General features: G+C 54.5%; 1 protein-coding gene across 1 annotated transcript; it reads left to right on the top strand.

Annotated features, from left to right (window-relative positions):
* Positions 1-175: 175 nt before the first annotated feature.
* On the top strand, positions 176-7417 carry PPP1R15B (protein phosphatase 1 regulatory subunit 15B). Its single transcript, XM_080358497.1, has 2 exons — positions 176-1882; positions 4697-7417. Exons 1-2 carry the CDS (start codon positions 380-382, stop codon positions 4907-4909), a joined length of 1716 nt encoding a protein of 571 aa, XP_080214623.1. The 5' UTR covers positions 176-379; the 3' UTR covers positions 4910-7417.
* The last annotated feature ends 7567 nt before the right edge of the window (positions 7418-14984 follow it).

Raw genomic sequence — 14984 nt, 5'->3', positions numbered from 1 at the left:
TGATGCAATCCGCACGCGGAGGGGGGGCGGGGCCTCAGCGCTGGTCACACCCCCGCAACGGGCGGAGCCCCCGCGACCGCCAATGGGCGGTGGCGGCGGGCTGTGACGCTCGGGAGGCGGGCAGGCGCCTGCGCGGTGTGCGCGCCTCGCCCCTCAGGGCTCGCACCGCCCGCGGCCGGGTGGAGGCGACGCCATTTTGCGCCGTCGCCCGCAGCAGAAGCAGAACCAGCACCGGGACCAGGATGGAGCCGAGAGCCGCCGCGGAGCCGCTGCCCGCCGCCTGCCGCCCCCGCCGCACCGCCAGCCCTCCACGGAACGCCGTTCCGCGGCGACGACCGCACCGCTGGGAGCGCTGAAGAGCCTCCTCTGCCCGCCGCCCATGGAGCCGAGCGGCCGGGAACGTGCGGGCCCCGGGCCGGGCTGGGCCCGCCTGGGCCTCACCGCGGCCTGGCCTAAGCTGGCCGGGCCCAGCGCCGCCCCCGCCGGCGCCGCGCCGCAGGCCAGCCCGCCCTTCTCGTGGCTGCGGCTGATGTCGCAGCTCCTGTCCCCGCTGCCCGCGCTGCTGCAGCGGCTGCTGCCCGGCCCGGCGCTGAGCGGAGCCCTGGGCCCCGCCACGGGCCCGCGGCCGCTGCTGCTGCTGGAGCCGCCCGCCTCGGACTGGCCCGAGAAGACGGTGCCGTGGGCGGAGGAGCCCGTGGGGAGCAGCCGGGAGGGCGGCGCGGAGCCCCCGGCGGAGCTGTGGGGGGCCGGGCTGGTGTCCGTGTGCGCGCCACGGGGTGACCCGCGTGTGCCGGGCCCGGAGTGGGGCCGCGTCTGGAGCTCGGGCAAGAGCCACCTGCCCCAGCCCCTGCGGGCCGAGCTCCCCGCGCAGCCCTGGCCGGGCCGCCCCGGCGCTGTGCCCGAGATTGAGTTTCTCCGCAACAAGCGCTTGGCGTTCCTCCAGCGATGGTGTTCGGCGAGCGGCGGGCTGGCCGTGCCGGAGCCGGACCACGGGTACCACAGCCTGGAAGAGGAGCAGCAGCACAAGGGCCTTTGTCAGCAGGAGCTGGGACAGCGGGGGCGACTGTGTGATGCCGAGGAGCTGAAGCGGCCCGAGGAGCCGAGCGATGTGGGGAGACAACATGGAGGTGGCACCTTGGAGCAGGAGGGGACAAGGGGCTCAACTGAGAAGGGGGCACTCGAGGGGGATGCCCTGACTGAAGAGGATGACGAGGACTCTGAAACAGAGCAAAACTTCCCAGTTTCAGCCAGACCTGCCTGTGCAAATAAATTAATAGACTATATCATAGGGGGAGTTTCCAGTGGGGAAGAGAGTGCAGATGACGAGGAAGACTGGGATGATGACGATGATGGGTTTGATAGCGAAGAGCTCCCCTCGGATTCAGATGCTGAGAGCCAGGACGGGGAAAGGCTTCACCTCTGGAATTCCTTCTACAGTTTGGATCCATACAACCCTCAGAATTTCACAGCGGCCATTCAGACATCTCCCGGCGATCCGGGAAGGGACATGTCGGGTGGGGAGGAGGAGGAGGATTCTTCATGGGCAGAGGAGACCTCAGACTCTGCTGACCCGAGTTCTGAAGAGGAGGATGAGTGGGACTGTAGTAGTGTGGATGAGGCAGAAAGCTTGAAACTTTGGAACTCATTTTGTACTTCAGATGATCCATATAATCCTTTAAACTTCACGGCAGCCTTTCAAACAGCAGAGAAAAAAGGGACGCCTGGTTTAAAAGGAGCAGAGAGGCCGAGTTTGGTCCTTTCTGAGCGTAGTCACGTAACTGTCTGTCGGGTGCAGCTGGAGAATCAGAACTGTGGGGTCGCTGACTCTGCGCAGCCGGGTGTTCTTTCTGGGGAGAAATGTGGGAGTACCAAGCGGAAAAAGGTATATACCTCGTTTATGTTTTTTGTTTGGGGGGGATGCTAAAAAGAAACAAACAAAACCAACAACAAACCGCGTTGTGCTAAGCGGGTGAGGTCACTTGTGCCGGGATTCCAGCCGTGGGCACATCCTGCTCCCATGAGCTTACGGTCTAATTATTTGGCTGAGATGAGTGTGCCTCATCCCTCACACGTGATGGTGGAATTTGTGACACAGGGTACATCGCTTTATTTTCTAGACTTGAAGTTAGATGTTTCTTTCTGTATTTGTGTCGTAACGTGGTTTTCTTCATCAGAGAAGCTGGTGAGAATTGAGACAGAAGTTTTTCCTCTGGAAAGTACCTGTTTCCGTTGATAAATATTTTAGGACCTTTGTGTGTAGTGTAATGGAGACTTCAAGCATTGTGAGACTGTTAGGACTTGTGACAAACCTGCTTCGAGTTCCACATGTGGTTGGGAGTGGGAAGAACTCTGCTGCTGTGGGTTAACACGTGCTGCACTGAGCCACTGACGTTTCAATACCAAATATATAATGCTCCCATTTTAGTTTAAGAGACTACAATTAAATCAGTAGTTGTTTATAAAAAGAATAATCTGGAACTAGGCTTCTGAGCACAAACTGCAGTGTGGTTAGGAGGAGTTTGTGCATTAAAAACCTTGTGCTGGTGGGACTCAGGGAAATGATAGAAACAAATCTGTCAGCTCATTAGTCTTACGATGCTCCAGATGTGCAAGATAGCTTTTCAGGTGCGATGTCTGAGTCTTGCCTGATACTTTGAACATTTGTATGAGAAATGGTTTGTGGTCCTGATGCCAGGGTAACGCTCTGCTGGAATGCGTTATCAGAATGGGAAAGTCCTTCAGCGCTTGTTTAGCATTCTTAGCTTTGCTCCTTTAATTGAGAGCCTGGCTTGCAGGGAACTTCATTCCTCCTTTTCCCAGGGCAGGTGGTGTTTACAAACTTCAGGGTTCACACCTGACAAACTGTTACATTTCCATCTGAACAGAAAATACTCAGTTCTGCAAGAGTCCCTTTGTGACAGCAGCTGTGGGAAAGGCTGCAGGGCAGCACCGCTGAGCTCAGTCCCTGCTGCCCTGACCTCAAACCCCGTTCAGGTCAGGGATGTGACCTTCACACTCGGAATTTTTTGACTAATGTGTTGTTTGACTCTGTGTCATCTATTCACATGGTGAAAGAACGATGATCTGGGTGCAATGTTTAGCATGATGTTACAAAATCTGGTAATTGTGCCCAAGGGTGTCTCAGACTGATGTAAAAAGGATGTAAGGTAGGAGCTCGTGGAGGGAGAAGCTGATGTAACAGCTCCCTATGCTTGGACGCAGATTCTTAATGAGGTTCTCTGCGAAACAGGTTGCGGAGCCGTGACCAAGGCGTTCCCAGGAAACCATCAAGTCATTTATCCTGCTGTTTTCTATCTGCCACCCTGCAATCAATCGGCAATGTTCCTGTTTGTAAAGTCATAAAACCTGGGAGTGTTTTGTTTCACTTACGAGTTAGCAAATGTATTGACACTACATGAGCAGATGGGGGTCTGATGGCCCTGCTGTCACAAGCAGTGCAGCAGAAATTCAGGGTCACTGCTACAATTAGGTGATTTCCAGGGATTCCACTAGAATTAGGTAATTTCTGGGGGTTGTTTTCACACAATCTCTTGTGGTTCTCTGTCCTCACCTGCTGATTATTCCTGTAGCTCATCTCTTCCCTGACTATTTCATGTTTTCTGTGAAGGGTGGAAGGTGGCTGTATCACAAAAAACTGTCTCGCTCCACACTCCCCATTGTTTTAACATGAACTGGGTGTGAAACTGGGGTTCTGTGTTCACAGAACGTAGGGATGGAGCAGCAGGTTTTTGGTACCTCCCCGTGTTTTTTCCTGCCCTGCAGCAAGTTCAGTGGGGTTGCCTGTAATGTCATGTTTGCCTTGTCTGCAGGAATCGGTCTGTGCTGAGAGCTGATAGAGGCTGCAGGTTGTCCTTCAGTGCTGTGCCTTTTGTGCAGCTAAATGAAAACTGATACATAATTCAGTAGGAAGAGTCTGGCTTTTGCTCATTGCTCGATAACAGACTTAAATCCTTAGGGTAATAATAAATACTGTCAAATTTAGATCCTGAGCCTATAGGTTTCTTTTTTAAAAAAAAAATCTTAATAGTTCTTAAAAATAGCAAAGAGTGGAAGTTCTCATACGTATTTTCAAGTGCCGTGACATCATTTCCTGGAATACACCGGAATGTGATACCAGCTGGAAATAGAAGTGGTTTGTTCAGTCACGCAGCGATGAGTGTTGGTGCTTCCTTATATGTAGCACAGTGAATTCCTGGTGAAGTCCCGGCTGACTCACACCGTTACCGATTCCACAGAACAATGACTCTTCCTTTTTGTTGTTTAAGCTCCAGCCATCGGCAATGCTGGCCAGGAGGAGACTTTGTAGCCCCAAGTGCAGGTCCTGGTGTGAGTAACCTGCCGGGACTGTGTGTGTGGGATGGTAATCCAGTGCTGATGCCGGGGGTTATTTCACAGGGAATGCTGTGATGTGCCCCCAGCCTAGAGAGGCTTCTTAAGCCATGGTTTAGAAACACTGGTGGTTCAAGCACTGTTGGTAAAGGGAAAAGTCAACAACTGGTTGCTATGACAGCTGAGAGGCACAATATGCTCTGGCCTCCGTGGTGCAGAGAGCTGGTGGCATATCTGAGGCTTTTTGATGTTTTAGGCATTTAATAACTTCTATCAAAACCAAAGAGGCAAATAAATATTAAGCTCATTTTCTCTAATGTTTTACTAACCAACTTGTCTTTTCCAGGTAACCTTCCTAGAAAAAGTGACCGAGTATTACATAAGCAGCGAGGAGGATCGTAAAGGGCCCTGGGAAGAGCTGGCGCGGGACGGGTGCAGGTTCCAGAGGCGGATCCAGGAGACAGAAGAAGCCATAGGATACTGCTTCACAGCGGAGCACAGGCAGAGGGTGCTCAACAGGCTCCGAGGAACCCACTCCCAGAGCGCTGGACTCTTCTAGAACGTCACAGGCCGTGTTCGTGTGGCCCCGAGCATCCAAACAAGAAGTGGCAGCTGCATGTGCTAGTTTGAGATGGGGAGAGAAGCGGGAGGGTAATGCTTCTCTTTCCCGGTTTGATATTCAGCCGATGAACGTGCCCGTGTGTCCCGTTTTCACAAAACCTTTTGAGTATCATCGAGGGTGAGGGGTATGATCGCATTCCTTTTGAGAAGCACTTGACTGCTTTAGGTTGAATCCGTTCCGAAAACGCCTTGTCTGCAGTATGTCGAGAAGTAGTGACTCTTTAAGTTGGATTTTTGCACTTTGAAAAAGCAAAACCTATTTTGAAGGAAATATTTATGAGGCTTAGAACCAAGTTATTGCAGTTTTGATTTAAAGTTTCTAGAGGTCTGTGCTACTTTCTTGTGGTTCTCCATTTCCCCTAACTTGTACAGAAGTCTCGGATTTCGTAACCTGATAACATTAACGTTACTGTGCGAAGCGGATAGTTTATTTCTTCCTTTTAAGATCCTGGTTTTGCATGTAATCTGGTGTTTGAGTGTTCTTGTGAGGCTGTGATGTGTGAGTATTGCAGTCCAGCACACTGGGGGATTCAGGGGAACTCGTGCACTACAAGCCCTTTGGTTTGTTGCTATTTAAATCATACTAATTTTCCGCAGTACTGTTCCAAAGGGTGTTGGCTGCTGGTGCACCAAACCTCTTTGTTTGCAGGGCAGTCGATGGCCTTGTCCTCGTCAATAATAAACCTTCAAGGCACTTGTCAAGGCTGTGGTGGTAGTTCTGAGTTCAGGTGGCTACGCAGAGGGAACCAGGCCCTAGTTCTTCAGTTAATCTTAGACTGACTTTGCTGTAATTGATTCTACTTTCTGAAGAGGGATTGAAGTGGACAACTCTTAATATTTCCTGTACCCGATATGCTTGTTTTGGTGCTTGTAAGGAGAATTCTCTTTGACCTACAGAAATCTAAGGCTATGAATCGCCGTGTTCTTCACCAAAAGCCAGTATTAATACCTCTCTGCATCTGCACTGTGTTCATCTGGTACCACAATAACATTTCACGCCGAGGTCGCTGGTGGAAGGAAAACGCTCCTTGTTTGTGTTGTGAGTTGCGGTGTTTCACCGTTGGGTCGGTGCGGTGAGGAGCAGCCCCGCTGGTACGAGCTGTGGCGGGATAGAGACCAAACAGCCCACAATTCCCATCTGTTTGGATAAATGATTTCCTCTTTGGTTCATTCCACTGACTGCAATGGTTTCCCTTTTGTAAGGGAGAAACCTAAAATCGCTTCCGATTTGTCACCTCATTAATGATTGCCATTTTTAATTAAAATAACAGATACAGAGGAGCTTTACAAGCTTCCCTGGATTTTCTGCCTTCTCTTTTTGGCCATCACTTGTAATTCTATCTCAAATTCAATCGGGTTTGGGTTTGTACTTTATTCCTATTGCATGAAGTATGTTCATTGAATTGAAAAAAAATCCCTTTCTCTGCTACAAGTTAGTGTTAAAATGCTGGAATTCAGAGGGTTAACAGTGAACGACAGCAGAGTTGTTGTGTAAATGTAAAATACAGCTGAAATTCAAGCAGCCCTGCAGTTTGTCTGCCTGAAAGCAATGCAGCAGCCTTGGTTTTCATACCCATGGCATAAAAAAAATAGATCCTCCTTTCCTACAAAAGGTCATTTTAGTTGTGAAATCATCATTCTAATCATACCCTCAAATGCTGCGAAATAACTTTTAATTTTTAGGAGTTAATTTTCCCATCTCTTATTTGATAACAGCTGTTCTTTTTTGTTTAGGAAAAAGCATGTGGGACCATAAACACGCACTTAAAATAGGTTGATTGTTGACTTGTGGTCCAAGCGCCACCGATAAGTACAAACGTACTATGGGCATTTTTCCCCGACTCTCCTGCTTCTCCGTGCCCGGAGAACTTGGTGCTTCTGTAACTGCGGCCAAGCAGCCGGGATCCTGGTGCTTGTGGGAATTCCCACCTGGAACCGGCAGAGCCGCCAAACTGGGTATAAAGGAGATAAAACCCGCCAGCTCCAAAGCGCTTGTAGCCGTTGATAAGGGATTTTTTGCAGCCCGCAGTGGTTCAACCCTCTGCTCTAACCCCCAAACGCCCCCGCTTGCGGAGCCCCCCCAGCTTGTGCTTTCAGGGTGTCCAGAGAGGTACAAATGAACACTAAATTCCACCAACATCACGTCAAACGCAAACTGAGCTTCATTGTCACCGTGTTCCCTACGGCACAAAAGTGTCCTACGTGTACATGTGTAAGTGCTGTGAGACAGTGGAAATAACACTTGCTGAACTTTAAATCAAAACTGTAATGATCAGATTTTATTTTTGTATAATTTAGAGAAAGTTAGAAAACCTTCAGCGTTGGCTTTATACAGATTTTAATTGATTTGTGTCGAGTTTGTTGGGTTTTTATATCTAAAGTTATATTTCTGTACATAATAAAACTATTCAGAACTAATCTGTAAATTGTAATAAAGATATTTGCAAGATAATGCCAAATTGGTTTTCTTTGAAAGAACGTCCAGGAGCCATTGGATTGGCTGTGTGAAAACATGAGTCACGTTTAGCTTTATGAGAGTATTAATGTATTTAATCATCTTTGGCATTTAGAGCAGGCGGTGGTAATTTAGAAGCCATCACTCCCCTGTGGATTAACTTCCAAAGCAGGATCTGTGCTGATGGAGCTTTTCAATTAAAATACAAAGCGAACAAGCGCAATTACCTGTATCCAGATGAGGAGCCCGCTTGGGGCGAGCGGGACCCTCGTGTTTTCTTGCCCTAATTGGAGCTGAGTATTGAGATGCGGGTTTAGTCTGCTTGGGTGGCATCACTTTGAATATGAACACTGTGCGGTTTGGAAGGTAGTTCAGGGGGTTTTATAAGTATTTTCAGGCAAATTTGAGGTGTCGCCTTGTGAGAAGTGACTCGAAGGTGCCCGACGTCGGATTGTTCACTGAGAGGAGCTGGACGCATCCCTGGGTCTGACTGTCACCTCGGCCGGTAACGTGGTGAATTATTTGTTCCCTTGTTTGTGTTTTAATGATTAGAGAAAAGCGTTTGGTGCGGAGCTCAGCAAACGCCGAGTGGCGCTTAATCCTGCACAGCTTGATCCAGCCTAACTGCGTTAGCGGAGGGTTTTCGGTGGTGTGTGAAGCTGCGTCTGTTGTTCCTTGTGTTCCAGACCAGGGGTCACCGTGATTTAGAGCAGGGATTATGGGGATTCTGAACCTGCGATGAGTTCATGGGTCAATCACGGCGCTTCCAGAGCGACGTTTTGGGGGAAGAACTTTCAACTCTTGGTGGTTTTGGTTTCTGCCTTTAAGCAAAGTGCCGCTTGGAGCTCAGAACGGGGCTGAACGCGGAGCTGTGCTGCTGCCCTGCAGCACGACCCTTTTGACACTGGGCAATAGTTGTTTATTTAAGGGCGTCCTGGGCAGGAAACTGCTGGACCAGACAAGAAAAACATTCTCCTACCTGCAACAGCGAGCAAAGCTGAATATGGTGAACATAATAATTAAGAACTGCATTTTTTTTGAGTCATATTCACCTCTTCTGGCTCTAAAATCTGCTTTAAAAATTGAACGCTTTCATTTTGATTTTTCAGTGAAACAGCTTAGAACGCAGCAGCGTGCCGCACGCCGCCGGAGCGCAAATCCGGTGGCACCGCTTCGCTCTGCGGGCAGAGTTCACGCTTCACCGCATCCTCTGGACCTGTTGGTGCTGCGGTGGCCGCGTCTCCTCCACGGCAGTTCAGGACTCGATTGTCAGCGGAGCACACGAGGAGCACACAAGCTGCTATTTCTGGAGTCGCGTCCGCTGAAACGCCGTTTGCAAATGAATGTTGTTGCGGAGCTGGTTTGGTCCCATCAAAGCCAGTTTCTCCTGAAACCGGCAGCGCCGGTGACGCTGAATCACGACGCGGTCACAACGCCAGCCGCGCTGGGGTATAATCTGGGTATATTCCCACGTATAATCCCAGGTTTATTCCTGTTTCTATGGCGCGGGGGGGAAATGAAGCCGCGTAAAAGCCTGTGTGTTAGTCTTGGGGGTATGAAGGATTAGAGCCCATTAGGGGAGGCTCCATCTGCCCCCGGTCTCAGCCCAGGTCACCAATCCAAGGGTCAGACCAGGTTTGCACCAGCCCACCAGCTGCAAAAGGGAGCTTTGGGGACCAGTTCCTGCGAGTCCTGGCACAGGCGCAGCCTGGGCAGCGCTGGCTGGTGCCATCTTAAGCTAAATCTGAAAGCCTGTTTTTGAGAAGGCAGCTGCTGCGAAGAACTGATACATACAGCACAGAAAATAAAGGTCCCGCTTGGAAAACAGGGATGTGCTGCTCGGTGGGTCCGTGGGGTTTAACACCTTGAATGCGGCTCTGGAGCAGCTTTTCCTGCCCCGCTGCCCCTCGCCCCGTGGGAAACGCCGGCTGCCTTCCCTCCCCGGCCCCGAGAGACGGAAAATAGGGATGGAAACCAGAAAATCACTGCCGGCTGCAGCCCCTGCGCACACACGGAGCAGCCTGGGCTGGGACGCGCGCCCGGGGCTCCCACAGGGACTTTGTGCTGCGACAAAGACCCAGTGGGGACATTTGGATTCAGCACCTTCTCCCTTCTCATGCACCAGGCTCCTTGGCTCGGGCTTTGCTGGTGAGGCTGCTGAGATAATGGAGGCCGGATCTGAGGTTAAGCCGGGCTTGTGGCCAAGGGGAGGTTTCACTCCTGGGGCTGGGGGGCTTGCGTTGGCTCCGCTCCATGGATGGAGCTGCCGTAGCGCGGGCTGGGAGTTCTCGGAGTGGGTTTGGTTGCTGTGCCTGGTGGTAAATGCGATCCTGAGACTGGTGATAAAGGGCTGTTACACATCTGCTTGTCATCGGGGTGTCTGGATCGGCGGGATGCGCGAGCGGCTCCCAGCAGCGGTGCTCCCTGGCACCGTCCCTCAAATTACAACCCGTTTACAACCAGACATAAAGAATACGAAGCAATGAGGCTTTTTGCTGAGCAGCTCCGTCTCACCCGAGGGGGTTACTGGTCTCTGTGTTCCAGCCGGGAAAGCCAGGAGGGAGCCGTGTCCTGCCCCCCAGGGTTGCAAAGCACAGGGGCCATGGCCATCGTGTCCCCAGCCTGGCCCCAAAACGGGGCCTTTGGGGAGTAAATGGAGCAAGGAGACTGAAGTTACGGGGGCGGATTGTGTCTTAATGGCTGGGGGTCACAATGCGCATCTCGAGGTGCACCAGGCTGGGGTGGAGCAGGGTACCCGGCTCACTCATTCTGCAGCTGCATTTCTGCTCGTTTCTGGGGAAGCTTTTGTCCAGGAGGTGGTGCCAGAACCGTACGGCAGCGCCGGATCCGCTGCTGGGGCCCCCAAGGCGCTTCTGGGTGAGTGTCCCCCCACTGTCCCCCGACCCGTCCCTCCACCCATGGGTGCTGTGTCCCCCGCCCATGGTGCTGTGTCACCCCAGAGCGAGCACCAGCGCGAGACAGACAATAATCACCCCTTTCCGTGCAGAACCGCCCGGTCTCGTCGCATTCCTCACGTCTGACCCACGAGGGCTCGGTGCAGGAAACTTCCTCGGCCTTCGTTTGCTTCCCTGGGCCGGGCAGGTCACAGCGGTGGGTGTCACCGCGACGGGTGTCACCACAGTGGGTGTCAGCACCCCTGTGGCCGCAGCCAGCCCCGCGGTGCCGTGTCCCGCCGTTGCTCGCCCAGCACAGCCCTTTTCCGCGTGTTTTGCTCCCTTTGCCTTTTGTTCTCCGCCCGTCCCGCCGTGGCCGGGAGTCCCCGCGGTGCTGGGGCTGCTCCTGGCACGTTGGTGAGTGAAACCACCTGCCCAAAGTGGCATCTTGTGCACAAGGGTGACCCGGCGCCCTGGGCACGGCTCTAGAAGATGCTGGTTGTGCTGGGGCTGTTTCTTGCTACATCTGCTGGGCTTCTCTGTGCACCGAATACAGGCGGTTTTGCAAAGAGCAGCTCGGTGTGTGCCCACTTGCTGTCCCTCCATAACCTGGGTGCTTGTGAGCAAGGAGCTTTTAAAAGGATTTTAAACCACATGAAAACAAAAAGTCCCGCTGGTATTTCCCCTTCGAATTTCCATTGCGTTAAGTCAGGAAGAAATAGGGGGGTGGAAATTCTCTCGTGGAAAGCAATAAAAGCTGGTTTATATACCTGGCAAGAGAGAGCCTGGAGCTGCTCGGGATTCCTCACCAAAGGTCCTACAAAGCTCCTTCTCCTCCCTGCTCTGGGTGTCAGAGGGACAAGCTGGTCCTTGGGATGAGCTGGTCCCCGCGGTGGCCACGGACAAGCGAGGGGATGCTGAGGATACACATGGCCAGGGAAGTGCACCCTCCCTGGGGGTTGCTGCAGAAGGAGGGTTATCTTTTAAGATTATATGAGCTTATCTGTGATGGACATCGCACGTGCCCTCGAGGTGTGTGCAAGAACTGGGGCGGTGTTGCCCTGGGCTGGCGGGTCAGGGCCGTGCGCCGCGAGCGCTGGACCCCGGGGCTGTGCGGGGGCTTGGGCGGCTCTGGCATCTGCAGGTTTCTGTTTCACATCCATAGAAATAAATCAGTGTTGGTTTTGAGAGCTGTGTGGTGGGGAACCTGTTGTTTCCTGGAGTGCTGCGGTTGTCCCCACAGAACCTCCCCCAGCGCTGAAATAGGATGAGGGCATCTTAGGGACAGACCTTTGGCTGTGTTTGACTTTATACAACTATTTCTGCACATGCCATGAGCCCCTCTCACCCAGGGCTGGCTGTGGGGGATCCCCCCAAAAAAACATGATGAAAACAGCTTGATGTGGCAGCTGTTTCCTCAGCTGCCTGTTCATGAGCTGCCCTGAGACGCTGCTCGTGTGCTCCGGGGCTTTGGGCGTGAGGATTAAGCTCTGGGGTTTCTTCACCAGCTTTGGCAGGGGAGGAAGAGGAGGCAGAGGAGGCAGAGCCGCCTGCCCCGGGGTGACGCCGTGACCTCCCGAATCTCGGGGCACATTGCAGCATCAAAGCCCTGGGAGCTCCCGTGGTCGGTAACAGGTTCAGCTCCCCGGCCGGGCTCACAGGCGGGAACGTGAGCGGGCGGGTGGGCTCGGTGACACTGTCCCCGCTCAGCCCAATCTTGCAGAAAAGCCAACGCAGAGCATAGAGCTGGTGGCACAGCAGGACACGAGCTTGGCCCGCGGTTTACAGGTGAGAATTTCTCCCACAAAATTCAGATTCCCCGGGTGAATCAATGCCCAGGACCCAGGACATCAAGGGGTCCCATCCAGTGCTGTCCTGATGGGCTCGCTGGGACTAACCAGAGGTTTTTCTCACCCAGTGGTTCGAAGAACTATAGAAAGAGCCTTCCTGGGGCTCGGGGCGACCTGGGACTTGCTCTGATGTGCACAAGCTCCTTCCTTCCCAGCTCTCAGGCCTCCCCTGAACCAGCATCTTTCTCCTTGTGCCATGAGAAGCTTTGTAAAGAGACACGAGGCCAATTGCCTCCTTCACAGCCACCCAGCCCAGGTGCCTCCCAGACCCCACCTTTCCCCTTAAAAGACATTTAATTGTCGGCTAAGAATGAGCAGAGAGAAAATCCCCATCGGGGAGCTCTGCAAGCGCCGCAGATAATGATCAGGGTGCCCTACATACTGCCTCGGCTTGGCTGCGAGATCAGACGGCAAGAAGAATTTGACATTGTTTAAAATGAACGGGAGAGGGAAGTAACAACTCCATAATTACTCACCCCGAGTTAATTGACGGTAATTACAGCGAGTAGGCAGTGGAGGAAGCCGTGACGGGCTGGCCCCGAGAGTCACCTGGCGGGTGCTGGGAGGGTGCCCTCTGCACCTCGGCTCCCACAGGGTTAACTCCACGGGTTCGGTTGGGATTTCTTCTTTTCCCTCCCTCCTGGGTTATTTGCAGCAAACAGAGTCCGGGTGGAAGGTCTGAGCTTGGTCGCTCCTGGGGGACCGGGAGCTGTTTGGCGCTGTCCCCGTCACAGCGCGGGGCTGCTCCGTCCCCGAGCCCCCCCGCTGTCCCCATGGCCGATGACATCGACTGGCTGGACCTGCCGGGCAGGTGGACCTACGGCGTCTGCGGGGACGGGCGCATCTTCTTCATCAAGTACGGTCCTGCCCGGCCGCTGGCGCGGAGCGGGGGCTGCCGTGGGGATGGGGGAGAGACAGGGTGCGGGGGGAGCCCCGTGCGCGAGTTGGGGGCTGCAGGGGTGGGGGGCTTAGTCTGGGCTGGGAATGAGGGGTCCCACCTGCTGCAAGCCCCTGCCTGCTTCCCTATCACACACTCTCCTTTCCCTGCTCTTCTCTCTCCTCGGGGCTCAGTGCTGTCCTAGGGTCATGGATGCTGTTCCCCCCTTGCCCTAAAATCCTGTCCTTCCATTCTTTTGCCCGGAAAAGGCCCCCGTGTTGCAAAGACCCTCCCCGGGCAATGTGAAGCGGCCCCCGTGGGTGCTGACAGCCCCGCTCTGTGTGTTTTGCAGCGACGAGACCAAGTCCACGAGCTGGGTGCACCCCGGCACCGGCTACGCCATCCAGAGCGGGCACTTCTCCTGCACCGGTAAGGGACGGTCCCCCGGCTCCGCTCTGCCCACTGCCCGCCCCACACACTGAGCGCGATCTGGAGCTGTGGGGTCAAATCCTCCAGAAACACAACAGGGACCCCGAAAAGCCGGGCGAGCAGGAGCTGCCTTGTGGCTGGAGGGGTGCGGGGACTCCAAATGATGCTGCGTCTCTCGGCCGTGGGGTTTGCAGCTGGAGACATGTTCTCAGAGGGCTTTTGAGAGACCCGCTTCTGCCCTGTGGCTCAGGGGCCCCAAGCTGCTTTAAAAACACAGATTGAATGTATGAGAGACGACCATGACAAGACACCCCACAGGTGTCACGATCGTCCTGTGCGCTCTGGCCCTTCTCTAGTGCTGCCTCTTGCGAGCGTGGTCTCCTCCGTGGTTGCCTTGGTGTGACACCGAGCATCGCGAACCGTCCGGCAGCAGATCCTTCGGGCAAGCGCTGTGCTCTGCTGTGACACCCCAACCCGCAGCAGGGCACGAATGGGGAGGGCAGGGGCTGCACAGGGCGAGGGAAGGTGACAACCGCTTCTGTCCTGTCCTTCCAGGGCTGCCCCGAGGCTGGGAGGTGGACACCACGCTGCACGGGGGCTTCTACTTCATCAAGTAAGTGAGAAGGGGCTGGGGGGTGAAGTTTCTACCTCCTGCTCGCAGACACCGTTGCAGCCCAGAGGATGCTGCTCCCTGGACGTGTCTGTGCCCAGGGGTGGCTGCTGCCGAAATCCTGGCGAGTGCAGCACAGGCTGCTGCAGCCCAGCAGGAGATGTGGTTTGGGAGGCTTTGGAGCATCATGGTGGCTCGAGGATGGGGCAGGGTTCAGTGCTGCGAGTCCATGCTGAGGTGCGGGTGGGTGGTGGGTCGTCCCGCACTGCCGCAGATGTGGTCGCGATGGTCCCGTGGTCCCAGCAGCTGCACGGACCCTGCAGCCTGTCGGGTTTGTAGCCATGTGCAGGGCCACGTCTCAGATGCTGTAGGGATCCAGACCTGAGTGCTCGGGCTGGAGCTCCCGCCAGCCCAGCCTGGCCAGGCTGGAGTCACCGTCCCTGTCAGCAGGGACCAGACCCGGCTCTGGGCTACGTCTTGGCCCTGGATGCTACAACCGGTGCTGCTGGGACAGGCGAGTCTCGCCCCATCCCTGCGCACAAATGAGCTCCTGCGCCAAGTCACCATTTTGGATGCAAATGTCTCTTCTGAGGGCTCCGGGAGCTCCAGGGTGGTGTGGGCGAGCCAGCCACCCCCTGCCCTGCGTCATCCCCAGAGCCCAGGGGGACTTTCTCCCGGTTCCTGCAGCACCCAGCCCGCGTGGGAGGCAGCTCGGGGGTGCTGGGGTCCCCGGGGCACGCACCGCTCGGGGCGCGCAGCGCAGAGCTGGCTGTGCTTGCTGGGGACTGGATCTCGGTGAGGATCTGACCCAAGGCATCGCTTCCAGACCCCGGTTCATCCCGGTGGGTTGTTTCCCATCGCCTCTTGTCCCTCCCCGCCTCCCGCCCAGGAACCGGGA

This window comes from Nesoenas mayeri (assembly GCF_963082525.1).
Source record: "Nesoenas mayeri genome assembly, chromosome: 23".
Lineage (NCBI taxonomy): Eukaryota > Metazoa > Chordata > Aves > Columbiformes > Columbidae > Nesoenas > Nesoenas mayeri.
The sequence above is the reverse complement of the archived record's forward strand: the minus strand, read 5'-3'. Positions and strand labels throughout refer to the sequence as shown.